The sequence below is a fragment of the Aptenodytes forsteri genome, unplaced genomic scaffold (genome assembly GCF_000699145.1).
Source record: "Aptenodytes forsteri isolate BGI_AS27 unplaced genomic scaffold, ASM69914v1 Scaffold258, whole genome shotgun sequence".
In the NCBI taxonomy this organism is placed as follows: domain Eukaryota; kingdom Metazoa; phylum Chordata; class Aves; order Sphenisciformes; family Spheniscidae; genus Aptenodytes; species Aptenodytes forsteri.
In genome coordinates, this window is record NW_008795250.1 from 2169495 (window position 1) to 2196537 (window position 27043).

At 43.5% G+C, this 27043-nt stretch overlaps 1 protein-coding gene across 3 annotated transcripts in view; it reads left to right on the forward strand.

Annotated features, from left to right (window-relative positions):
- The first annotated feature begins 793 nt into the window (after window positions 1-793).
- Window positions 794-27043, forward strand: part of HCN4 (hyperpolarization activated cyclic nucleotide gated potassium channel 4) — a 110488-nt gene continuing 84238 nt past the window's right edge. For all 3 annotated transcript variants that reach the window (XM_009278867.1, XM_019471962.1, XM_019471963.1), the window contains exon 1: window positions 794-1497. In XM_009278867.1, the coding sequence (XP_009277142.1) occupies window positions 794-1497 (704 nt within the window). The remainder of the gene's footprint in view (window positions 1498-27043) is intronic.

Here is a 27043-nt window from a genome sequence, read left to right on the forward strand (position 1 = left end):
CAGCCCCGCCGCGGCAGCAGCAGCAGCAGCAGCAGCAGCAGCGTTGCGGCGCCCGTTCAGCCACACACACCCTTGGCAGCCAGGCGTTGCCCTTTTAAGAAGCCCGGGTGCTGGCTCAGGTAGGCAGAGCCTGCGTGCAGTAGTCGCTCCTATGGCAACCCAATAGAATGGGATCGCTTCATGAATATTCCCAGGAGCAGGGGCTGCATGAGGAATAAGTGATGACAGTGATGTAAGCAAGCAGTGGCTGCTGCAGGTTGCAGTTCATTGTGTTATTGGCCAGCAGGTTGAGGAATTTGAGGCACCCGGGCTTGAGCTTCGCTTTCCGGATGATGTCTGCCCGCCGAGAGACACAGCACATTTGCATCTCGAAGCCAACATGGCAAGGCGGCTGCTGCTGCTGCTGCCCTCCCTCGCCTTCCAGCCAGAAGTGTGTGGCTCTCCTCTAGACTTCTTGCCCAGTGCTCTGGATCTGAGCAGACAGGGATTGCAGTAACACTCACCAAGGGGAGACAAGCAGCAAGTAGTCAAATCGGGACAACGGAGGAGGGGGGTGCTTTTTTGCCTTCCCTCTTTTTTTTCCTTCCCTTCTGGATGCAGAGCCTGTGTTTTGATGCAGAGCCTGTGGATGCCACAGTCTGGTAAGGTGATGACACGCCAGTCTCTGGTCCCTTCTGCCCCTTGAGCTGGGGGCAGGGTCCTGGGGGCAGCGCCGGTTCTCCTGCTTGGGCAGAGCGGGGGGGGTGTCTCTCCCTCTAACTGAGCAGCAGCAGCAGCAGCAGTAGCAGCGGCCATGGACAAGCTGCCCCCCTCCATGCGCAAGAGGCTCTACAGCCTGCCCCAGCAGATAGGACCCAAGGCGTCGATCATGGACGAGGAGGATGACAGCGACAAGGACACCCGGAGGAAAAGCATCAGGCTGAAGCCACTGCCTTCGCCCTCTGCTGGGAGCACCCGGGCACTTGGGGGAGACCCCGGCAGAGGGGGGGACCCCGGCCTCCTGGAGACGGAGGCGGGCAGCAAGGGCGCCAAGACCAGCACCAACGGGGACTGCCGCCGCTTCAAAGGGAGCCTGTCCTCGCTGACCAGCAGGCACCTCCATGACACGGCCGAGGAGAAGAGGCTGATCGGTGGGGAAGGGGAGCCGGCCTCCCCCAGTGAGGACAAGACCCCCCCCGGCAGTGGGGAGCAGGAGCAGGGACTGCCAGCACCCCCACCACCAGCGTCCCCGCCGGAGCCCCAGCAGCAGCCCCCCCGGGCTTGCTCCTCTACCTCCATCAAAGTGGAAGGAGGTGGAGGGTGCGACCAGATCACCCCAGATGAGGAGCAAAGGCTGGGCCAAGCCGGTTTCATGCAGAGGCAGTTCGGGGCCATGCTCCAGCCGGGGGTCAACAAATTCTCCTTGAGGATGTTTGGCAGCCAGAAGGCCGTGGAGAGGGAGCAGGAAAGGGTTAAGTCTGCCGGGTTCTGGATCATCCATCCCTACAGCGACTTCAGGTACAATCCCCTCTTCCTGGCCCACTCAGAACTAACTGGCCTGCCCCTTCCCCTACCACCTTTCCGCACAGAGCACACACCCAGACATAACTTTCCTTGTTAATTTCCAAGTCAGAGGAGCTGGAGGACACATCCGAGATCTGCTCCAGTCAAACAATCTGCAGGTTTCATTTATATTTAAGCTTAATTTTAGTGTTCTCACACTGTTACTTATTTTAAATTGTGTTTTTAAACGAACAAATGTCTTTTGCTTTGGCTTTTTATAAGGGAAAGCCTCTCCATAAGTTCAGTGTAAATGGGGAAAAATGCTCCCACCTGATGCACAACTCTAGACTCAAAGCATGGTGTCTGCTGCTTAACTAGTCCTACATCTCCAGTTCAGAACATATGGTCTGCCTGACTAATGTTTCAGTTCCCATTTTTGTACCTCCAAGTCCTCTCCTTTCTCCTGTCCCAAGAGTTAGGGAAGGATGTTGCTACTGTTGCTGTTTTATACGGCTTCTTACTGCAGCATTGCTTGTCAGGAATTGGTATGTGCAGGGGATAGCAGCATTCGTTAAGAACGAACTTAACACCTTCAGAGTCTTACAGAGAAAGACTTTCTCTTTTGCATCTGTAAATCCTTATTTGCAAAATTAATTTGGATAGGGAATAGTTAACATTGTCTTTATTAAAGTAATGGCTTTCTTTCACTCAGCAACATTTCCATGAAGGTTAATAAGGAAATTAACTTGGGTTAATAAACTAGGGTTTACTAGAGCCAATTTTTGTATTGTTCTGTGTAGCAGAGGGGTTGTGTTTGAGTATTTCTGAGTAAAGTATTGTCTACTGCACAGGTGAATTGTCCTCTGCAATATCTATGTAAAGTACTGCAATCAATAATTAATTACTTAGTGCAATCAATGGCTAAGGTTTATTGCTTCAACTTTAATTACATCTGGCTTACGTCTCACATTTAAAAGCACACAGTAGAAGAACATTATTCAAACACATATCTATCAAACTGCTTGATTTTATTGAATTCTTGGACTCTTCAAGAAACGTTGCATTATTCCCTAAAATACAGTTAGCAAGATAATTGCAGGAAGGAGTTCCAGGGTGGATCTGGGTGCCTAAAGGCAGAAACAACGGAAACCTCTTGACACTACCTTTTAGGGATTTAGCAAGCAGTCTACACGGTTAGAAGATTCAGCACTGGCAATCAGCAGGTTCCTTGATATTTGCTTGGATTAACAAATGTTATTAGAAGGCTATGTGAATTGGAAGACTGCACTATCGTTTAAATTCAGTGCATTCAAGTGTCCCAAGCACACAGCTGACCGAGCATACGAGGGTTTCCAGTAGCTACATCACGATACATAGTCCTTGCAACCCAGATTAGAAAGAGTATAAAATTGCCTCCCAGTTGTGACTGATCAAGTAATACCTCACAAACACAATGAAATGTGAGAGTAATTAGCTTTAAAAAGAACAAAGCCAATTTCATACTCTTGGCTATAGATCTTTGTATTATTTGCCACAAGTCTAGAGTTAAAAACTAACTACTGTGCTTTCTCGGGTTATTCTAGCAAGGTGTTCTGTGTGTGTTGCACCCTCAAGGAATTTTGGATTTAGTCTCTGGATTGTATTTGGATTTATGCAAAAGTAGCATTCAGTTTGCATATCTTTTATGTGTCTGTATAGTGGATTTATTCCCGTCCATCTTTATGACTACGTTTTCAGCATAGAAACAGACTGGCAAACTTCAGTAAAAGGATTGTAGCAGTAGCTGAAGTAACCACCTTGCCCAAGGTGAGATGGTACTAAGAGTTTATTTTTTTAAGATTCCTAGCAAACCAGTGCTTATTCCTTAAAACAGCACAATAAATTATGAGGTAAGTTTTTATTTCTGAGGTACTTGCTTGTAGGGCCACTCCTAGCCTTACACAAAGGAATGAAATACGCAGGCAAGCTAGACTCTCCCAAGCCAGATGATCATACCGAGTCTGCTAACACTCAGATGTTCATATGTATGCAGATATAGATGAATGCATGTATGACTCGTTAGTATTAATAATAAAATCCTCCCCAGACATAGCTTTGCATTTGTGCAGAGAAAGCACAGTGAGTTGGATATCTGTACCCTGGTGCAAGACACTCTCTGCTTGGGGTCAGATTCCAGGTAGGCTGATATCTTGCCGCTTTGAGTTTCTTCTAAATTGATGCCAGAAGTCTAGCACACAAATATGTGCTTTCTCCCTATTATTATATATCAACATCAGATGGGGCAGTGGTATTGATTGTACAGAGAGACATCTGAAGAGGCCAGGAGGAGTTGGATGCACTACTGTATGGTCAGTATGTATATTTTCTCGGTAACTTTGTTCACCTCTGTTTCTAGGTCACATGCAGCATATCTGTTTGAATATGACTGCCACTTAGAGAAAATGTGTGGGCTTCCATGAAAAATGACCCATGAACAATGGCTGCCTTGAAGGAGAAGAGTGGGAGCTTTCCCAGATTCTGTTCAGGTTTTATATTCCCTCCTTCTCTGAATGCTATTAAAGCATCTCTCTTGGAAACAACTCACATGAATATGAATAACATTTTTTGTCCTCTGAAATGCAGCAGGTTGCACCAAAGAGCAGATATTATCAAAATACTTGCAAGACCTATATCCTTGACCCAAAGGACTCTATTTTCTGCTTTGCGAATTATGCAGTGCAATGCGTGATTGCTCCTTGTTAGAGATGGGTGCAGATTCTGGAGCGTTAGGATCTTGTAAGAGGCATGAGTCTCCATTATCCTGCACCTTGCTGTCACCAAAGCTGTGCAGTAGCATTTGGTGTACAAGTTTCAAGTTAATACTTACATATTTAGACCCAGATCTTGGTTTCTGTTTTTTTGGAGAAAGCAGTTTCACCTCTGAGAGTGAGGTGCATCTCCAGGCGTTTTGGTAGAGCTCCAGACCTCATGACTCCTGTCTCAGTACAGCTCGAGATGTGAACTTTTGAGTGGAACACTCCAGCCCTATTTACTGGAGCTTGATTCTGCTGTGAAATGACATTGGTGTAATTCCTCTGACTTTATGGAGTTGCTTCTCCTTTGCACAATGTGAGAGGAGTTCCTGTTTTAGAGTAGAACAGAGGCTTTCATCATAGTCTCATTAAATTATCATTTTAGCATCTAACATGGCTAATTCCAGCATCAAATCTATGACCCTCCAAGAGTAAAGCAAATTAATATAGATTAAAGCTCTGTTGATTTCTGTTTTTAGTCCATTGTGAGGGGAAAATACACCAAATGACCTTTACAAAAAACAAACTCAGTGCCCCTGAGTACTCATGACTAATGCAGTGGACTAGTTCTAGAAGCACTTAAAAGGTGTCTCAGCAATTTCTGATGAAAATAAGAAAACTAGCTCCTATTCTGAGGTGCAGATCTATATGCTAGCGGCTTGAGTTTATCTGCATCTGTGGTTGATCGCACATCAGTGTAGAGCCAAACTGTATTTCCTAGATCAAGATTTATCTGCAATTTTGAAAACTTTTTCACTGGGTAGATAGAATTGTAATTTATTGCTCAGAGGAAGCATTGATTCAGTACAATTGGTTTAATAAAAAAATTCTAGACAAACAATGATCTATCTAGTTTGTAGCTGACTGAAGCATATTGGTTGTAGCTGCTATCCAGAATTGCTTGCAAAAACGTGTAGCATGCTGCTTTTAGAAAGGCCTGAGAACAGATACACTATCTGAAGGACCAAAATAGTCCAAACAGTGGATGTAAATAGAACTGCACATTATTCACTGCCCAGTAATGTATTAACTTCTTCACAGTAAAGAGAAGCTGCTGCCTCCTTGAAAACAATGGAAAATATTCCACTCAGTAACAGTCCCAACTTCAGATTTTGGAATTTTGCTTTCCACTGTTGTCCCTTACTTGTAATACGTGTCTGGAGACAGATCCTTTTTTTTCATCTGCTTCCTCTGCCAGAGCCTCCTCTCTGCTTCGGAACCTGGGGAGATTTCTGTGGCACCAAAAGAAATAGATGCTCAGGTGCGATGTATAAGGTAGGGGAATTCCTGAAGAACAAAATAATTTCTCCCCTTCATGCTGCTCCAGACCTCTAAGCAGTGTCATTCAGACTGCCTTCTCGTGGGGAGTCAGTGGGATTTACTAATTATAGTACTGAATACTGAACCCAATAGCACTGGTGGCATTGGGCAAAAATGGGAAGGATGCGTGTTTACCTTTTCCACTCTCCTGAGTAGAACTGATTTCCAGAGTGCCTCACGGAGTGCTGCTCTGTCTGTGGAGATTGTTGTCATTCGTAAGCTTTTCACTATTTTGTTAGAAGGGTAAACAATTTGTGAGGCATACAGCACTGCTCACTGACTGTGGCAGTTCACTTAGGTGGGTGTTGCTCTCCCTGCTCTCAGACAATAACGCCCTTTTCTTTACCTGCTGCCCAGAATGCTGCTGCTTGTGCCGGCCTTGCTTCATGCCTGTCCACATTCAGAAGCTGCCTGCAACAGCAAACTCTGATCTTGTGGCTTGCCCACTGCTCATAGCAAAGGAAAATGAAAGCTACCCATTGTGTGAGCCTTACATACAGCAAATTGAAATTCGGGTTTAGTGAAACCTCTGCTTAGAGGGAAAGGTTGGGGAAACAGTTGCATTGGTAGCAGAACCTGTGCCTGTCATTAGAAACAAACACAAAGTGCAAATCAGGCATAGGTTTATTGGTAGACAGCTCATAGACTTGGTTATCTTCTTTTCTTGTTCGTGCTGATGGCAGTTGCCTCAAAGTAGTGTGGGGACACTGCTAGCTGAGGAAGGGGAGATGCTTTCTTGAAGTCAGATCTTGCTGTCTTTCCTGCAGACAACTTTCCTGCCAATTCCCAGGGCAGTTTTGCTGGAGCAGAACAAGGGGATCCAAACAGGAATAATAGGAGGGATAATCCAAATCCCGTTAAACAGCATGGATTGGACTTCTGTTGTCTTCAGTGGACTGTGAATCAGGCTGCAGGAGAAGAAACATGGTTTTGTGACCATGAACTGAGGGGACCAAACTAGTGCAGCCATACTTCCAATGTCCATAGGCAAGTCATCACTTGCTTCATGCCCTAGTTCACGTCATGAGAGGGAGGATAAAAAATCTCACGCTCGACAATCAATGTGGGGATATAGTTTTTTTGTATGAGACATGTTCAGATGCTACAAAAGGCAGCGTTTGAGAACAGGGAGGCCTCAGTAAATGAAACACCTCTGTGTATCACCATAATATGTTTTAAGACTATAATCATATAATAAAATGGTATTTTCATGTATGTTCATGTGCAGAAAATGAGATGAAAGAGTATAAATAAATACTAAAACAAGCATTGAGATTTAAGGAAGTGCCGTGATTAATATTTCCTGCACAAACTTAATTCAGGCCCGTCGTACAAATCTCTGCCAATAGATGAACACATTATCTCTTCCACAGAAGCCCATGCCTCATTCAGTGCACACAGGGATGGTTCCTTTGTGAAAAACTATTTAACATTTTCTCCCTCTCTCCTTGTAAGACAGCACACCATATTTATTTCACCTTATTCAGATCCTATTCTGAAAAAAACAGGTTAATTTCCTCATGGCCTTTTTTTTTCTTTGGCGCTTATAAAATAGTCAACTATAATAGCAATAAATGTTCATTTTGCTTCCTGACACCTTGGCTAGGAAACTGGTACTATCATCCCCAGTTTATAGCAAGGTGGCAGAGACTCATAGAGATTAAGGTCAAAAACATTCATTAACTTGGTGTAGTCAATTTGAGGACCTGTTTTGCAGAGTATGTAGCATTACACAGCATACCTTATGTTCAGGGCTCTGCCTCTGTGGGTGCTTAGTAAGGAATCAGACATCGCTGTGACCCAGAAGACAAGGGCACAGAGGTAATGACTACCTGTTTTAAGAGTAATGGGTGCTTTAAGAGGATTGGGACATTCTGATTTGGACCATTTCTTAGACTTGCTTTGTGAGCAGCCAGACTGAGAAATAGGCATGCTGATCTATCCTTATCCTACAGGGTTTTTTTGGGTGGGTGTCCCCAAATTAGTTTCCTCTCCTCCTATATATTCTTAGTTGCTGTTGTCCCTCTGACTCTTCAGACAATCTCAGTTTTCTCACCCACCCTCTTCCCAAGCCTCTGATGTTTGTTAGTTTATCTGTTGTTATAGCAAAAAAAAAAAAAAATCAGAGCTGTAAACAATGACATAGTGTTCTCTTTAATCATCACCTGAGAATATTATTCTAATTACAGTTTTGGATTGAGCGATTTGCCTAACACCTCTGCAGGAACTTTTTGGCAGAGATGGAATCTTCAGGGCACCGCTCATCTGCCCTAGCCATCACATCTCATTCTGCAGTTCCTTATCTCTTTTATTGCAAACCTTCCAGATTGTGCAAGAAATGAGCTCCTATAGAAAATCTCTTTCCTGCACACATCTGCCTCAAGCCCTTCCTCTCATCTTGAATGAAGCATGAATTCTATGGGAAGAGCTGTTTTGAGTCATGTAATGACTGTAACATAACACATACGTACAGCTAACCTCCGTTCTGCTGTTTCATAACCTGAGCTTTTGACTTTGCAGTCTAAGTTTTAATACGGTGGTTTTGTACAGTTGTTAAGGTTTTAACAAACAAATCGGTCCCCATCCTCACCATAATAACAACTCTGGGTTCATTAGCAGGTACGGATCTTTTCGAGGATATGCTGCACTGCCCTCTGCTCTGAATTAAGCAATGGCCATAGCAGATAGTTACAGCAAAAGAACAATGATGCACCAATGATGGGTTACTCTCCAGGCTTCAAAGGCAAACGTACTCTGCTTATTACAAACTCTCTGCTTGTTTTCTCCACAGTACCTAAGCATGACGCCTTCTGCCCCACTCTCTCCAACCTCTTGTTTTCCCCATCCCTCACTTCAAGTTTCTGTTTCTTATCCCACCAGTCCCATCTCCATTTTCTAGGCTTCTCATGGCAGGTTTCTTGTCCAGCCAGTCCTAGGTCCCAATACCCAGCTTATCATCTGATCACTGTTTTCCACCTCACCTTGGTAATGCCTCTCCCCCCCACAATGTTCCAGTTGCAGTATGTTGTGCTTGGCACCTTACTCAGTCCAGTTCCCTCCCTTGCCAGTTTCCATCCTTATCCTTCAGGGTTTTTTTGGGTGGGTCTCCTCAAATTAGTTTCCTCTCCTTCTATATATTCTTAGTTGCTATCGTCCCTCTGACTCTTCAGACAATCTCAGATTTCTCAGTCCCTGCTTTCTTTCCTGATTTAAGAATGGATCATTTGCCTGGTAATTTAAAACCCTTCCACATTATCCTTCTTTCCATCCTTTGACACTACCAGCCCAGCAATGTTTAGACAAACTCTACCCATTTTTTATTTTTTAAACTTGAAATATCTCAGTCGTTGGAGCTAAGCATTTAAAATGATCACTCTGTATAGAGGCACAATCTCCACTGCATTAGTGTGAAACAGATTTTATTGGAGGGAAAAATGTGTTTTCTAAAGGTGTTTATTGGTAGGCACACACAGAGTCAGTGTAGGACTTTTCAGTACTATTATAAACAGGTGAACTTAGGTTTTCAATACAGTGTTATTCTGGTTAGGTAACTATGCTAAGTGCTTTCTGGTGCACTGAGTTTTTTCTGCTGTAGAGTCACTGCTGCTGCACTGAAATCCATTTATTATACAGATAAAAGAGTGATCTTTGTCTGGAGATAACATAGTGTCATTTTAGCTTGAAACCATTGAAATTTGTCTTTGTTTCTGATGTGTTATGAGCATCTCATTAGCAAGCCCATGAATCCCTCAGTTTGCTCCTGAAACCAACCATCTGAGCTCTCATCTCTGCCAGAGCATAGATCTCTTCCTTTCTCTTATTTTTGAAAGCTGTGTTGGTGCCAAGGCAGTTATAGGTCAATTGAGTTATTGTTGGTTCTAATTGGCACTCTAACAAGCTATTAAATCAATTTACCTACAGATGAATGTCACTCAAAAAGAAAGGTGCCAATTCCTTTTCTGTCTTTGAGAGCTTCAGAAACACCCATTTCCACTGATGAGCGTAAGGGAAAGGCCAGTCCGTTGGGAAGTGGCTAGTGAGAGCATAAGATTTCACCCCTAAATGTTTATGCCATGAGGTCTATGGCTGAACAAGGTCCAGGCTGTTCCTGCGTGCGAAGGGGTGAGACTGTTTCCAGAACTCAAGGCAGAAGAATTAAGGAAAATCACCAATTCTGACAAATGCTCTTATATCCCTTCCCTGGTTTGTAACAGAGCGTCCATTGGGAAGTGGCTAGTGAGAGCATAAGATTTCACCCCTAAATGTTTATGCCATGAGGTCTATGGCTGAACAAGGTCCAGGCTGTTCCTGCGTGCGAAGGGGTGAGACTGTTTCCAGAACTCAAGGCAGAAGAATTAAGGAAAATCACCAATTCTGACAAATGCTCTTATATCCCTTCCCTGGTTTGTAACAGAGCATGGGTTTGTTTCCATGTGGAGAGAGCTACATCCTCTTCTCCTCCTTTATTGGTTCTCAGTGTCCCACATGCATTCCTGTGACTGCTGATGTAGGTGTAGTATCCACAACCATCTTTCAAATCAGGCAGCACCTGGCTGGTGACATCATTAGCTTTTTGGTGTCCAGTGATCTATAACTTCATGAGATTTACTTGCTCTGTGTTGCAGAAGAGTCAGAGTTATTATGGTGAATAGGGTTGATTTAAGTTCTGTTCTGAAATGTTTAGATAACCTCTTCCTCTAGCAGCACTACAGTGCTCATTCCCACGTTATCTGAGTATTTCTTAGTGAGATGGTTGTAAAACAGTCACTTTTCAGCCTACAAGTCAGGACAAGGTTTCTTGACCAAGCAGCATTGCAAGTTCATCTTGGGGTCTCCAAATCAAAGCTGCCTTATATATGACAAGCAGTAAGAACTGCTCAGGTATCCTTGCTTAAATGGGCAGGTTTTTTGGTGAAGCACAAGGCAGATGAGAACGCAGCTTGGCTCTGTGCAGCTCTACAGCTCTGCAGTGCTGACAGCACTAAAACCAGGGTTTTGTCAGCAGACAAAGCAGTTAGGACTCTAGAAACACAGAAGAGAGGGCAGATGTATGCTGGGCTAACAAGGTGCTATTGTAGCGACCTTTTTCTGTCCCTTTTCCTTGTTGAATGGTTTGCTACCTGGGAAGTCCCTTTACAAATTGAAATTACTCATTCTATGCAGTATAGTCACAGTGGCTGACATCAAATATGGTTACCCCGTGCCTACTATTAGCACCAGACTGTAGTAAAACCAGGCTGTTAACTCCTGAAGAGATGCTGCGTGCAGCAGGGGAAGACAGTGCCAGTGAGAGCAAAGCAGATGAGCATCCAAAGGGGAATTCCAAGGTCAGCTTGAGGGCCCACCACTTGGACATTATAGGGGCACAACTGCTTCCCCAGCGATGCGCAAAAGCTAATCTCATTTGTGGTGACTCGTCCAAATGTGCTAATTACGGATTTAAATCTCTGCCTCTTTGGATGGAGAGGTTGTCTGTGTTTATGCATCTATTGTTAAAGAGCTTAGAGGCAGGAGAGGTGCCACAGGTTGCCAGTTGACTCTTAATGTAGGAGCTGTAACTCCTTTTTTTCTTTTCACAGCTGTGCTTGTGACTGCCAGGAAATCAGTAGTTGTACACTGAGTAACTCCTCATCCCTGTATGCAGCTCCAATGAGACTGTATGCAGAGGAACTCTGATGGGATTCAGTTTTCCTGGTGAGAGCTGCTGAGCACTGTTACAGTCTGATGCTCAGTTCCACCCCCTGTATGTTTGGGGGATGGAAAACCTAGTGAAGTACGTTTGGATTTGCCTGGGTGTGGGAAAGAAATGTCTTGCAAAGTTATCAGCGCTCCGAAGCTTGTGAGGGAGATAACAGCTGCATTCCAAAGACTCAGGGACTCCACATTAATAAGTCCCTTCCTCCCAGCCGTTGCTTCACACGTGATTTCAGGGCAAGGTGCTAACTCATCACAGCGCTAACATCATTGTTACCCAGTGCAATGTCTCATCTGCAAAGGAGGTGTGTGTGCGCGTGCGTGTGTGTGTGTGTCTCTGGAGGATGGGAGGAAGTGGAGGCCCCTAATTATCCAGCCCTGCTCTGTGTGTTCTCTCACCTCTGTCCACCGTTGTGACTAGGCTTGGAGGGATGGTGCAGAGCACAGGGGTGTGGGCTGAGCAAGTGCAGTGACATCTTGGCTCTCTGCAGAGAAGCAGAAGTTGCATTAGGCATAGTGAAGCAGTGCAAAGGTGACGTTTCCTGGCAGTGTCAGGGCTTGGACTAGCTCTCCCAACAGTCAAAATGATAACAGAAATGATAATGATGACTGACTCTATGCAGCTTTTTTAACAATAGCAAACCCACTTTCATTGAGCACAAATTCTTGATCTTTCCCCCTTTGCTTTAAAGCACTAATGCGTGCACAAGTTATACTTCTATTAATAACAAGAGCAATATTTTTTTCCATCCCTGGTTTTCTGTGAATTGTGGGGAGGGCAGGAGAAAGGACCAGTCTAGACTACAGATCACGGTCTGTTCTCCTTGATGCCTATACACACCATTTGTATTCATTCTCCCATGCTCATTTAGCTGAGATACACTTTGAATCATAAGCAAGGTATAAGAGAGAGAAGGACAAACTGGAAGGCAGGTCAGGCACCTGGTTTTGACCCTGCGAACCATCCTGAACAGAATACTCTGTGCCTTGATTTCTCCAGCTTTGAAAAAGGGGTGATGGTACTGGCAGGGGCCATGGAAGATGCTGTAGAACTCTAAAATATTTTAATGTAACAGAAGATGCCAGAGTAGATGTCAGCAAGGGTGTGGTTAATATCGACAAGGCAGTTTCATGAGAATTTCTTCATGATTATCCTTTTCTGTGTACTGCTGTAGATTTGGTTACATTTCTTGTCCATCTTTTGTTAGGACCACAAAAATGAGTAGATCCATGTACTATTAGGTGGTTTCTGAATAGTTGGTTCCTTTGTCTTAATAAGGAAACTGGTTACCGATACCTGTACAGTTCCATGTGTGGTGCTATATTGTGTGGCACATTTAGAACTAGTCTGGAAATAGATAGGAAAAAGCCTGCATGGGGAGGGAGACAAGATGAATTTTACCTTCTGTGTCTGTAAATGAGAATTGTGCAGCCCCTGCATGGGGTTTGGAGATGCTCTAAAAAGAAAATGTTCCATCTTTTCCTCACCGATCATGTGTATTGCAAGGTGCGCTACCCTTTTCTTTGGGAATATGCAACTTCTTGACTTTAGTAAAACACTCCTGAGTTAAAAGGTCTGGCACAGGAGCTGGCAAGATGTCTGCCCTTTTCTGTGGCGTGGCAGCTTCAGAAAACATCCTCTAAGCTCGCTGACTTGAATCTTTCAGGTAATTGTTTGTGACCCTTGGCTTTTAGTGCAAACACAAGTGTGCTTCAGATCATGCCAGACATGGTTAAGGTGACACACTGTGTATGCTATGGTTAGAGAGCAGCTAGGCTTGTTCCACAGTTGGGAAGTGGAACAAATGCCTGGGTCAAAGGCATACTTAAATCAAACTCCAGATTTGGCGATGACTGTTGGCTCAACCCTGACCACATTTGGAAAGTTTCTGGTCCTCAGTTTTGCAAACACCATGTAAAGTTACATTGCTCGGAGGTTCTCTCGGTGTATTCCTGGGCTTCTGTGCTGTCTCTTTGCACCACAGGCACTCCTCTCTCATCTGCTCCTGATCCATCACCCAAATGGGGTGAATTCCTCCGGCTTCTTGTTGCCTATCGACATTCATTGAAAGTTGGGCCAAAGTGTAGACTTCCAAACAAGGGCAGCTGTGCTGGTTGTGTGCCCCTTTTGCAGCACAAACAAGCATTTAGGCTAACGGTGGCAGATGTGGGTATGGCCTAGGGCTCCTGCTTTTGAACAGGGGACCTGGAAGCCTCATCTGCAAGCAAATTCACACAGCAAAATCTGCACTGCAGTCAAAAAAAAGGTTTGCCTTGACATCGTCTGCCCTGCTCTGAGATCCGCAGCCAGTCAGGAGAGCAATGCACAGCTCCCAGCCTCTCTAGCTCAGTAGAATTAAGGCTAAGCTTCATCATGAGCTAATTCAAGCTGTTCCCACCCCAAATAATTGGCTGCTGGATGGCTTTGTGTCTGTCTAAGCATTACTGCATGTGGGTGGATGTGTTGTGTGTGTGTGAATGAGTCTGCTTTGGAAATTAATACATAACGTTGGGGGTGCATCTAATAATACAATACCTCATGAAGGATGTGGATGTGAGAAGTGCTGAGCATGTCAAACATCTGTACAAAGATCACTCTCTCTGATACCACAGGATGGTGATTCCCACGTCCAGACCACCACCACCTCTTTTTTGCTCTTCCTCCCACCCTAAAAGACCTCAGATGTCTTTCCAGTCCTTTGTTTCTCATAGCTGAAATTTAAAAGCAGGAAAAAAAAGCAGTGAAATTTCTCAAAAGCTCAGTCTCCCAATCAGCACAACTGTCTTTGCAGGGCAGAGCACCCCATGGTGAATAGGAAATGACAGAGGTGTTGGCTTGTCCGTAGAGATGAAAGACAATGCCTATTCATGACCATAGCTGTTGGAGACACTGATGTATGGAAGTCATGCATGACTTGGGGAGTCAGGAGATGTAACCCCTCTGGGACTTGGCAGCTGTTATAGGGTATTATTTTCACAAGGCTGAGCTGTTCTTAAACACTTCCTCTAGTGTAATCATCACACACACATTTTCTCAGTAATGGCAGGCCATCAGCATTTCTTTCCAGTCTTCTTAGATAAGATGTACAGAGACAAGCTGTGAAAGAGCTGAACAGGATGCCTTGACGTTAGTCACTCACATTTCCTCAGCTTGGCCCACAAATAAGCTTTAGGCCTTGCTTTCCGTACACATCCTTGTGGCTGAGTTTTCTTCAAGGAAAGAGCACCTCTTTCAGGTAAGGACAGGTAAGTGGAAACTTGTGCCTGCCCCAAACTTGGATACTAAGATCTGCAGTCCAGTTAGGGAAAAAGACATGTGGTTGGCTATACGTCCAGTTGTAATGGTTCAAGGTGGAGCATAGCTTTCCTACAGCTGGTCACAAGAGGAGGGGAGAGATTTCTCCACAAGCTCTTCGACAACTGTTTTTCAAACGAAAAATACATATGGTCCTGGTTAGCTCAGAAAGCGGAAGGGAAGATATTCCAAATAAAGTAGTTTTGTAGTAATATAAACTGCCTTGATCATTCAAAATCCATGACTGTTGACAGAGCAGACTACTAGCCTTTATAGGCAGCCAGATAACGCTGTGAGTAATTTTAGTACAGTTTAAATGGTGTGCTTCAGCTTTATTCGTACCCTGCCCTGAAGCAGTAGTTGTATGTTGTTCTGCTGTGTACTGCTTAACTGCTGCATTTCATCCCAGAGTTAGCCTCGCTACAGTGCTAGGTAAAATTATTTCTCCACACACTGGGGTTTTTCTGGATGTAGAAGGATAGATCATCATTTCTTTGAAATTAGTTTTTATCAGTAGACGTATGGAGCCAAATTCCTTGGTGAGAATCCATTGCAGCTAGTGGGGGTGACACTGGGAATCAGTTTTACTCCTTGGAGCTACTTCTGGCCTGTCTCTCTTGTATACGTACCTCTGAGACACATATGGGCACTGTGTCTAGCACTGTCTGAGACCTGCTAATATTGCACTACAGTGAGAGACACCAGATTACATTCACGTTTTGATGTTTGTGGAATGGATCTTCAAAGCAGGATTTAGTGAGGCTAGCTCTCTGTTGCCACAGTGGAAGTATTTTAGAGCACTGAATTTTCTGCTCTTTGCCCACAAAATAGCTATTTCTGATTCAATGATGTCTTTCATAAAGGAGATTCCTAATTTACGATCTGAATATCTAATGAGCTAAAATGTTTTTGGGTATACTTGAGAGCAGAGCTAATCTGCTATCTGCTTTTCCTGGACTCCAGTGAAAGACCTTCTGCTGTTGCCCACTGAAACCAGGGAGTGCTGAGGATGTTGGCTCAAGTGACTTGCAGAGCTTTCTTCCAGGTACCCTCATCACTGAACCATCTTTATACGTCTCTTTGTCAGCCTTCCTGTGATCTACTGAGTGCCAGCCAGTTGGGCTGAGTCATATCACATATATTTCTGGTGGGATGAATTTGAAAGAACACGGAGGAAAACCCTAGCTTTTGCCTTACTACTAAGCTTACTTAAACAGAAGGACTAGATTAACTAAAAAGAAGAAAAACACAGAAGTCACATAAGCAAGCATTATCGAAGTGTACAAGTTCCCAGCTAATTTACATAATATGCTAGCGTATCCCTGCTCCTCCTGAAATCAAAGGTTAAGTCAGTGCCTGCTACAGTGGCCTTGAAATTGGGTCCTGTATGTGTAGAAATAAAAAAACTACAAGTATATTTCATGTTTTAGAGAAGGGGGCCTTTGAGAGTGTGTTCTTGTGTTGCTTCTTGGAAAAGATGGAATTCATTGAGACATTGCTGCCATCCTAGGTACCCAAAACAGGGCAGGAAACAGACTTGCCTCTAGGCACCTCAAGCAAAGGATAAGACACGTCTTGTCTTTTAAGACACAAAATTTAAAAGCCTGGAATAGTCTTTTGTGGCTGTAACTTTCAGTATCCAGAGCATGCTTAGGTTCTTTGGGGGTTTCTTCTTCCAGACTCGGGAGCAGAAGTACATCTTTCTGGACTGGGGAGGAGCGCTGTGGCATCCGCAAAGTGCCATTGCTCATCTTGCAGTTGCATGTGCTTCTCTGGGCTTCAGGCATGAATAGACCCTGTCCTCACCAAAAGAGGAAAAGAAAATAGAAAGAGCTCTGTGATGAGTTCCTGCCTTGAAGTAAGGGGATTTAAAACTTAAAACAGGGTCAGGTAGATTTAAAATATACACTTACACCTCATTTGTCAGTGGAATCTGCACCTTAAATAGGCAGGAAAGTGCTCAAATATCACTGCCTTGGAATAGATACCTGTTCCACTATCCTTTTGGTAATTGTTTACTGTGTCAACAAAACTACTTGCATGTTTCAGTTATACCTGAATTCTGCGGGAATTATATTGGTCATATGTCCAAAAATCTTTAAAGAGATTGTTATTTCACATTCACTTTGTTGTGTGTCTGAGCCCTGATGCTGAAGTACAAATACAGGTGGGTTTTTTTCATTATTTATTGAGTTTTCATGACTATCATATCTGCACTGTCCCAGCTGTTTGTAGAAAGAGCTTTGTAATATTTCTGTGAAATAGCAAGGATATTTATTCCCATTTTATGTCTGGAAACCTAATATACAGAGAAACTACATGATTTTCTAGAGAGATGCTCACAGAATCTGAACTTGAGTTGTGCAGACAGCACAAGTAGTTCCTCAGTGACAGGACTGTCCTACCTTTTTCTGCAATGTCCCTCTAGCTTAGGGTGGAAACTGGCAGGCTGGAGCCTCCTTGCTATATATTGATGGAAAATGGGCTGCATCAATCTGAATATATTTCTGAAACAACTTGTTTCTGGCAGGTTGTTCATTCTAAAAATATATTTATTTCTAATTGCTGAGCGGAATGCTTAATGAATTCTTCCTTCCCAAGAACAATTAATCAAAGAAATGATTTAGGGCTGGCACTTGCTCCCCCAGGGCTCAATGGCTGTGTTCCATTGACTTAAATAGAGCAGATCAAGCCCAGCCCACAGTGGAAAAGATTTATCTAAGCATTTTTTAATGGTGCCCATCACTATTTGTCTGGATGTCTCTGGGAGAAAAATACTGTATATATTGGAGGAGCAGCACTGGACATTATAGTAGAGTTACAGCAAGCTGCTGTGTTTTGCAACCAGTGTTTTCCTGTTTTGTATATTTTTTAAAGAGAGGTATTTTGCAAACTCCCATTGATTGTAATGGGGATTCGGAATGGTGAGGAAAGAAGGGGCTGCAGTTACAACTTGCTCCAGAAGGTTTCTTGACTGGAACAAACGGCTGGAGAGGACCGTGCAGGTCACTGAGACCCTGTAACATGGATTAGAGCTTTGATAAAGGAGAAACCCCTGAGAATCCCCATCACACAACAAAGATGCGCCCTTTCTACAAAAGATCAAAAGTCAGAAATTTGCAGCGTGTCCTGGAAAGAGCGGGAGAGATCCAGCACCATCCTGAGTCTTGGCAAAAGGCAGATATGTGTTAAGTGAAAATGCCCAGATCCCCTAGCACCTTCTTCCTTTACAGGAGTGTTATGTAGCATGCTCCATGCCACACAGGAAGATGAAAAGCCAAAATGGCTCCTACCAATCTGACGTGAGGGGAGAGGCCTTACCTGCCCCAAATCTGGCCATTGAATTTTTGATATTCTGTATAACTGGTGATTCAAAGTGTCCTGTTTGGGTGAAGAGTGTGTCTGACTCTGTTGTTTCTAGGGGAGTATTTTAAATGTCCAGTTCCTCAGTTTTCCATTCTCCTATCTCAGAGCTTTCACCAAGTCCTCCTCATTTTTCCCCAAGTCTCCTGCTGCCCTTAAGCTTCTGCTGGGTTTCCTCATTTCAGTCAGTTCAATGCAGAAATGTTTGTGGGGACACCAAATAATAGTTTCTCAGAAACTGAAACGGGTTTTGGAACACAGTGGCTCCTTGCATAAGGAACTGCCTTTCTCTGGAGCTGAAGCGCTAAGTCGTGAGCTGAGTTGAGTGCCCTTAAGACACTGGAGTGGATGTTGGGATTCCTGGTCTCTCTTCTCCTTTCTGCTGTGAACCTCCATGCGAGTGAGGCACTCAGGAAATAACTGCCTCTCTGTGCCTCAGTTTCCCCAGCTGGCAGGTGCTGATGGTGAGACTCGGCCACCTGCCATAAAGTGCTTTGAGGTCAAAAGGAAAAAATCTCTTGTGAGCTACATACTGTTTCAGTACATGCAGTAATTAATTCAGCATCCGATGTTTGGAGGGGATAGTGGATTCACGTGGATGCCTTAGATAAGCATAGCCTTAGCGCAGTATGTTTCTTCTGAGACCTAAAATAATCAGAGGCAATTGGACTTTTTTTTTTCCTTAACTGCTGCATTTTTAGAAGGTGATTCATCTCTTGTCTGGGGTCTTGGATACCTGAATAGCCCCAAGATCCCAGCAGCATTAGTCTTTCTGAGGATTCATTGTGCTCCAATCCAGCCTGAATAACTCATTGCAAACAAGAGTTTGATGTTAGCAGCAGGAGAGTTGGGGAGGAAAAATATTTTCTGCTTTTGAAATGGAAACACACGTAGTCACTACGTCGTTATCATTTTAGATGTCATACTCCCTTCCACCCCCATCTTCCCCACAGAAAGAGGCTTACGGCTGGCACTTCGTGCTGAAGCTTTTCTGAAACAGTGATGCCAGCATTAACATTTCCCACCAGTGCTGAAAGTTATGATGTAAATCAGTGTTCTCCTGTTGATCCTCATGGAGTAATACTGATCAGTAGGGGCCGAAGTTTGGAAACAGTACAAAATATATGCTCCATCCGTCCCAATCCACGGTTTGTACACATTGCTCCTTTGGCATTTCCTCAGCCTCTAATACTTGAAGCCATACTGCTGTTCACAGGGTAGGCAGAAAATTTGCACTAGAGTTGGCATCCCTGTTGGCCAAAGTGTTTTTAATCCAGAAGCAATGCCTGTTAAAGAAGGCATTTGACTTGGGAGTGTAAGTTGGGAGCAAACTCTCTCTTCCAGGTCCTGTTACCCCTGTGCTATGCAACCACTAGGTCTGTGGTGAAGTGCCCTTGTCAGGGATGAAAGCTACATGCCCGGAACATGTTCTGTCACTCTGGCTTTCTCTCTCTTCAGTGAGCATGTGGTTTAGGAAGTTTTGAGCCTTTAGAGTAACACATCTTTGAATATGATCATTTCAGCAGACCATTTGGAAAACCCCAAACTTTTCTACTTTCTATTACCTCTTTCTGGCAGCTTTTGGGATTCCCATCCTGCCATTAAACAGGAAGGAGGTTAAACTTTTCCTCCCTGCCCCATCTGGCATATCCAGGGCTCATGCAGAGTGGTAGGAATAAGTGTGCACAGGTGCTGAAGTCTGGCAGATGCTGTTACTTGTCTCAGACATAAATCCTGGTAACTTTAAAAGTTGAAGAGAGAATATGAGAGAGCACGTGTGCCTTATCCTGCAAGCAGAGATGTATCTCATTGAGTAAATTGCTTCAAGGAGCTGAATGAAGCAATGGAGCTGAACGACAGCTGGATCAGGCTCAGGTTTGATCCATCCTCAGGCACAGGAAGCCCTTCCTCTGTTTTTTGGTCTTTCATCATAAAGTAACTGGATCAGGCTCAGGTTTGATCCATCCTCAGGCACAGGAAGCCCTTCTTCTGTTTTTTGGTCTTTCATTGTAAAGTAACTGGATGTAAATGGCCAGCTACTCAGCTAAACGACATACATAGTTGTTTCTAAGGCTGCTTAAGCCCACTGGTGACCTGCTGTGGAGATGGTTGGTGGTGCATAGTTCAAAGGTTATGGTGGGTGCCCCAAACCTGGGCCTCTAGGAGCCTCTATGAAAGCCTAGATGTTGTAATAAGAGACCTGTTTCACCCCGCTTTCCATTTGGGGAGCCTGGAGTTGTGAGCCTACATGTTGTAATAAGAGACCTTCTGTTTCACGCCGCTTTCCATTTGGGGAGCCTGGAGTTGTGATTCCTAATCAACACCAAGCTGTGGGATAGCAATACCTAGGAGGAACATTTTTAGCGTCTCGGATGGCTAGAAGTCTTTTTGTCAGCCTGGCAGATGACTTAGCTATCTGCTGCATGCGTTTGTCACCTCTTTGTGGCCTATTGCATAGCATGAGGGCATAAATTTGTCAATCCAAAGCAAAACAACAGCTAGCAGAAAGCAGAGCAGTGTCCCCTACACTGTCCCCCGCTTTCTAAACTGTGATTCTTATCTACTTATGTGGCTCCTGCCATCTCTCTGCCCTATTTTAGTGTTTAATTAGTAACTTTGGGTTCCTAGTGGTAAGGCTGACATTCTCATCTCACGTAAACTCATATTATGTCAGGAGAGCCATGTCAATATGAAATAGTTAAGAATCCTGCCTGTCATCCTTGTAACTTACCAAGAAGACAAGTTGGTGGAAGATACCTGTTACATCAGCTGGTGTCGTATGTCCTCTGCCACTCTTGCAGTAGCATTTGCTCTGAACTAATAGACATACATACATATATCTATATCATCTATATAGATGTAAAGTCTGTACCTGCAGCACTGAATCCTGTAAGTGTGAGTTGCTGTTAATACTCTGGCAAGTAAGGGTGAAAGATCAGATTCAGAAAAGTAGGCTTTGAAATCTCTACTTGTATGTCTCAAGAAATGGGAGTCTGGGCACTCCAAAATAAGACACAGTCCCTTTCCTTCATATACTTGGGTACAAATCAAACCCTTGGCCCAATATTGCCGCTTTTTGAGACAATTCAGAACTCCCTAGTGCAGATCCACCTTTCTAACAGACTGCCCAAACGTTTGAATTTGAGTCATCCTAGATGTTGGATACGGGCCAGGGCCTGAACTTCATAATGTCACAACTTAGGCATGCCTTTAGGCTTTAGTCCTTCACATTCCACAACATATTCATGATGACTTGGAAGCTGCAGCCCTTATTGATCTATCCATTTTCTACAACAACAACATATGGCGCGTTTCCATGGCAATAAGTCCCCCTAAAGGGGCTTCCTTGCTTTCCTCAGTTTATTGGTCTTTTTCATTATTAAATCATCAGAGATAAATGCACACAGAGAAGGGTCAACGTCTGGATCAATGGACGGCAAACAAAGAGGAACTTTTCCATATTCATACAAGCGAGAGATTTCAGAAGATCAAACAATGCAGAATTGCCAGGCCCTTAGCATGTCAGTCTCATACATAATGTATTCTGGGAGCTCTGTGAAATCAATACACATCTAACACCTTGAAAACCTTTGGGATTCAGCAGGGGCGGGGGGGGGCAGGGGAGGGGGAAATCAAGACATATTTATGAGCGTAGTAGGGTGGGATATGAAGAGAGGGTTAAGCTCTCTGGCCTGGGCTTTCTGCCATGAGCACAGTTTTGGTTAAATGCTACAAATAGAAAATTGTACTTAATTCTTTAACTCTGGGAGGATGTGGTGCTGCAGGTTCCTTCTGATGAAGTTTCATGAGACAGCCACAGAGTGGAACACATCTTATGTAGTGATGTGGCTGGGGGGGGGGGGAGTGGAAGGTAATCCCAGACCACCAGCAGCCGGTGTGCAATCTGTCTATACCTTCCCTCAACAGGGAGCCTGAAATGGTCTAACGTACCACCAGCAGGGAGAGGAGTCCGTCCAGACAGGTTAGAGCTTGGTTTGCCAGTGGTTGTACTGACCTGGTTTCCTTCTAGAGAAGACTTGTGCTTATAAATCTCCCACTGAATCTGTACCGTATTATCTTCCCAATGGTGTCTCCAGCCACTGCTGCAATGAATTTCCACTGCAGAACAATTTGTGTCTTTGATCACCTCAGTGGTGCTATGAGGACAACAATAAATTGTTTAGGTTCAGTGTGTAAATGTTCTTCTTTTGGGCCTTCAAAAAGAGAGGGAATAAGCTTTCCTACAGGTAGTAGCCACAAAAATTTCATTGCTTTTGCAGCTTGGTACAGGGGAATTCTCCATGAGCTAGTAATAGCTGCGTCCAGGCAAGTGAGAAATATTACTAATGCTGTTTTTAGTCAGAAATGGGGTGTATACTCTATTGGCCTCCATACTCCACATTTAGAGCCGGAACAAACGAAGTCTCTTGTGGCTATCTCTGTTTCTGTGTGTGCGTTCCCCAAAGGGGGAAATGAAATCTTGTTTATTTTTACCTCTCTGGGAAGACTGGGTTCTAAGTATAGATTTAAGATACGGTTTAATCTGTTAGGATGATATCTGCAGGCAGGAAGGCAGTGGGAGTTGAGGAGAGTGGTCAATTGACTACTTCATGCAGAATCCACCATGACTTTTCTTATTCTTGTGACTTGTTTATGTTTCAGCATTACTGGAAATGAAGTGCAGGAGCATATTGTTTCTGTGTGATACAGTATGTCTGTGGACCAAGGACTAGGTGTAAGTGTTCCAATACATTTGCATTTATTGAATGGCAGATTGCACATAAAACTCTTGAAAATGCTTATACAGTTTCTATTAAGCACACTGCAGGGTTAGGTGGTAGATGTTGACTTTACAGATTAGGTGTCCAGAACTCTCATTATCCCAGGACACGTGCAAGCCAGGCAGCAGCGCTGTAGCCTCCGTGAACTCTTCTGTCCTGACATGCCTCAGACTGTAATGAAACGACACCCCACAAGGTTTGCTCAGTCTCCATGAAACTGAGCTTAGTGATACCACTTGCTGTGTAGTTCACATACACCGTATGGCATTTGGAGGAACTTGAGTGAAAGATAGCACTATCTAGTAGTTAGAGTGCTGTTGTCCTAGCCAAGTCGCTTAAATTCTATCATCAGCTTCCCTATCTGAGTGAAAGTTAAATACACTTATGAGAAGGGGTGTCAGCAGCTCTTTGGGGTAAGGTTCCATTTTTTTTTTACATGCTTGAACAATAATTTTCTTAATGTGGTTTTGGTTCATGACCAGTGCACTTCAGCGCAAAGATAATACAAAGTGCTTGGGTTTTCTGAGACAGAAAACCAGGAAATGCAATGAAGTTGTTCCAACAAAGTTGCAGAACGTCAGGGCTGTTTGCCTTGGCTGATTCACAAAGCCTGTTTTAAACTGACTAGATGGAGGCCATAGAAATGTCTCTATCTTGATAAATCTCGTTTTTATGAAGGACAATCACCACCAGTTTCTTGGTGGCTCCTCTAGCAGCTCCCATAGGCAATGTTGAGTGTCCCAGCTATCCAGAAGAGCCACAGAGGGGAGATTTCCCTGGAGGTCCCGGCAGGTGGCATGTTATCCCTCCTTGCAGAGACCAGAGCCCACACGAGGCGAAGGCTTTGCCATTTCTCTTTAGCTAATACTTGATGAAAAAGATAACTCCCCTGGTAATGAGCTCACGTTGCGTTTTGCAGTTTTTGACCAGAGCCAGTGGGAAGTGCAAGCTCCAAGGCTTTTATAGTCATGGCAATAAAAGCCTGGGCTCGTCCGAGGGGGCTGTCCACTGCGGTGCTGTCTGTGGTCCACTCTGACCATGCTGGCAGCAGGGGCTGTGCCAACAGCTACCAAACTCCATGTTTATTCAGAGCATTGAGCTGTTTCGTAGTTCAAATGCATTCCTTGGTAGATTACCTTTGACATAAGGTCTGCTTTACTAGTCCTCAATTTTTTTGAATTCTCCTTTAAAAATCTCCATCACACAAATCTTCATCTCTTTAAGAAGCCTGACAGTAGAATGGGTGTATTGTAGGCACTATCAAAGAACTAATAATTTAAGCTAACTCATATTGATATAATGCATTGTGTTTTATAAGTTAAAGAAAGGGCATAATTCACAATGTACTATGTTATAATTGGTTAAATGCATCACTGCCTCAAACGTGTTGTTTGCAAATTGTCACGTATTATAGCTGGAATAAAAATATCACTAAGTAATGTGTATATTTATATTTTTACAATGGAAAAGAAAGGAAATTTCCCCTTTGCTGCTGCTGATCAGCTTACAGTATATAACATGACTGGAAACCTCTTCTGAAACCAGGCAACCATATTTTCTGGATAGTAGTTCTACCTCAGAATAAGCTACTTAAATCTTTAGTATCTCATAGTCTATCTGTTTGTAATATAGGATGATAATACCTTCTTAATTATGTCTGTTGGGATTTAATGAATGTATGGACATTACTTTGAAAAATGTTGATTATTGTTTAAAAATGTAGTGTTAGATTTAAAAATTGATGATAGAGAAGCAATAAAAAGCTAATATGCTACCTTGCTTGGACTGCAAATGCCGTTTGAAAGTATTACATAAGCAATAGCTTTCTTAATTTTCCACTCACCAAAATCACATAATTATATTTTAAGGTAATAATATGAGCATATGTGTTAAACTCGAAACACGGTATTGCATTCTGCACTGTTCAGAGGGGATTAGGTGAGCAATTATGTAGATTGGAGATAATCTAAGTCAAAGGCTAAATACAGGCCTTGGAAAATATCTTGCCTCAAGTAAAACTGACAGTTGAATTCAATGAAAATTTTGTCAAAGACAACACGTGAGTTTTAAGAAATCTAGATGCAAAGTGCTCCAAGGCATACACCTTATTTGTAGCGGATGCTGTGCTGTGAGATATCTCTAATCATACACCTGTTTATGTAAGCACTTAAAATTCATCTCTAGCTAATAGTCCTTTTGCTCCTGATAGGAAAGTTAATCACATGCAGAATTGTATCCCATCTTAGTAACTCACTGATACCACTCACTCTCTGATACCCAGCTGAGGCATGATGATGACTACGGCATCTAAGTTCAAAAGAAAGATGAACAGTTCAGGCTACTAGCTGTACAGGGCTCACAGTCCTGCCTCCTTACTGTCATCATGAGGAGATAGTTGGAACGTCTTCCTTAGACCCATAGGTGCAGGTAATCTGAGCGTAGCCCTTAACCTCTGTATCAGCCCCAGGTGTATCTACACTTTCTATGTATTATAAAATCTATAATCTTTAAAATCTATATAATCTATAAAATCTACTTTTTCTATGTATTTGCACATCAACAACTGGCAGCGAAGCTGAATTTGGTGCAGCCCATGTTCTGTAACAGACAGGGACAACCGTGGCTGAATGAGGAGCATGTAGCCCTTAACCTCTGTATCAGCCCCGGGTGTATCTACACTTTCTATGTATTATAAAATCTATAATCTTTAAAATCTATATAATCTATAAAATCTACTTTTTCTATGTATTTGCACATCAACAACTGGCAGCGAAGCTGAATTTGGTGCAGCCCATGTTCTGTAACAGACAGGGACAACCGTGGCTGAATGAGGAGCAGCCAGTGCTGCCGAAGCAGGCAGCCAGGGAATTCTAGAGGAGGCTGGGACACAGCAGAGCTCTTTTCCTCGTGCTGTTGTAATGCATGGCTAATTATCAGCGCTCTCATGGGTTTTATTCAGGATGGCAGAGGATACATATTATTTGCATAGGTTGGTCAGAAGGAATTAAAACTGTTTATCTTATTCTTTAGCTAGGTCCCCCTAATCATTTCCTATTATATAGCATGCAGAATATTTTTGTAAGTCACTTGACTCTTTCTTTGGTGGGTGTTCATTTCAAAGAGGTTTTCAAGTGCACAGGTATTTGAATAACTCCCTATAAATAAATGAATTCTTCTAGCAAGTGAATTCTTGGACTCGGTAGCTGGTTAAGTGTCCTTTAGTGTGTTTAGGAGCAGTGAATCACCATGTTCCTCCTATTATCTCTGTGAATAATGCAAAGTTTGTAACTCTTCAGTAGAAATACACCTACTCATATCTCAGAGAAGTAATGCTTCCAAAGACAGGGGAGGCTCTCTTCCTGCTTTTTCTCTTTCTCTCTCCCCTGTGTTCAGATACCTATGTGAGTGGCTGCTTTCTGGAGTAAACTTTCCTCCCACTGTTGCTGTTTCAGCCACACTGACATACGCTAATGCTCTTTACAAAAGATGATTTCTATTTCTAGCCCGACTAGCAGTCCTGGGAATTAAAGCGCGACCTCTTTCCTGTCAGGATAGTTGCTGGTGAGCACAGCAGTGTCTAATTCAACATGCAATCCAGAGGGGAGGAAGGGAGCTGCCACTCTGGAGAAAAGAGCAGATTTTCATCAGCTCTTTAAAGGAATAATGTAGCAAGTCTTCCCCATGCAAAGCAGAGGATGGAGATGTCATTTGTGACTCAGTAGGTGGCACTCTGTTTCTTGAGTCAGCACCGAGCCAGTGCTCCTGCCTGGGCTTGGTCGAGCAATTGGATTTGTCTTTGGTTTTGGTTTTAGCAAGATACGTTCATTAAAGATCTGTTCTTGTAAGGTTAGGAAGGTTGGCCACGGTGTCTGAGCTGAATTCCGTTGCGGGTGAGAATATCCTGGCTCCCTGGCATTTCCAGTTAGATGCATTTTTATTTTCGCTTCCTTTCCGTGCACTTTCAGGCAGTGCCTCAGTTCAACCCAGAGTTGGCTGCCTTTCAGCACAAGCCGAAAACATCCAAAAAGCTTTGTTAATTTAGAGGTGAGGTTGCTCAAGTCTATTTTCTCTTGACAGTGCAAACACTACAGAGCAAGAACAGAAGTTAAGGCCACAGATGTGCCCCACTCAGGGGCAGGTTTTGAATGCCATACTGACACAGTGATGCTGAACGGGCTAACCTCTGCAATTCACTCTTTCCTCTCCAACTGGTCACAATCCTTCCTGAGCTCATGCACTATAATTGGTTACACTGCATCATCAAATAGTTTTGAAAAATCAGTGTTTGTTTAATTAAAAAAAATGACATCCAAAAG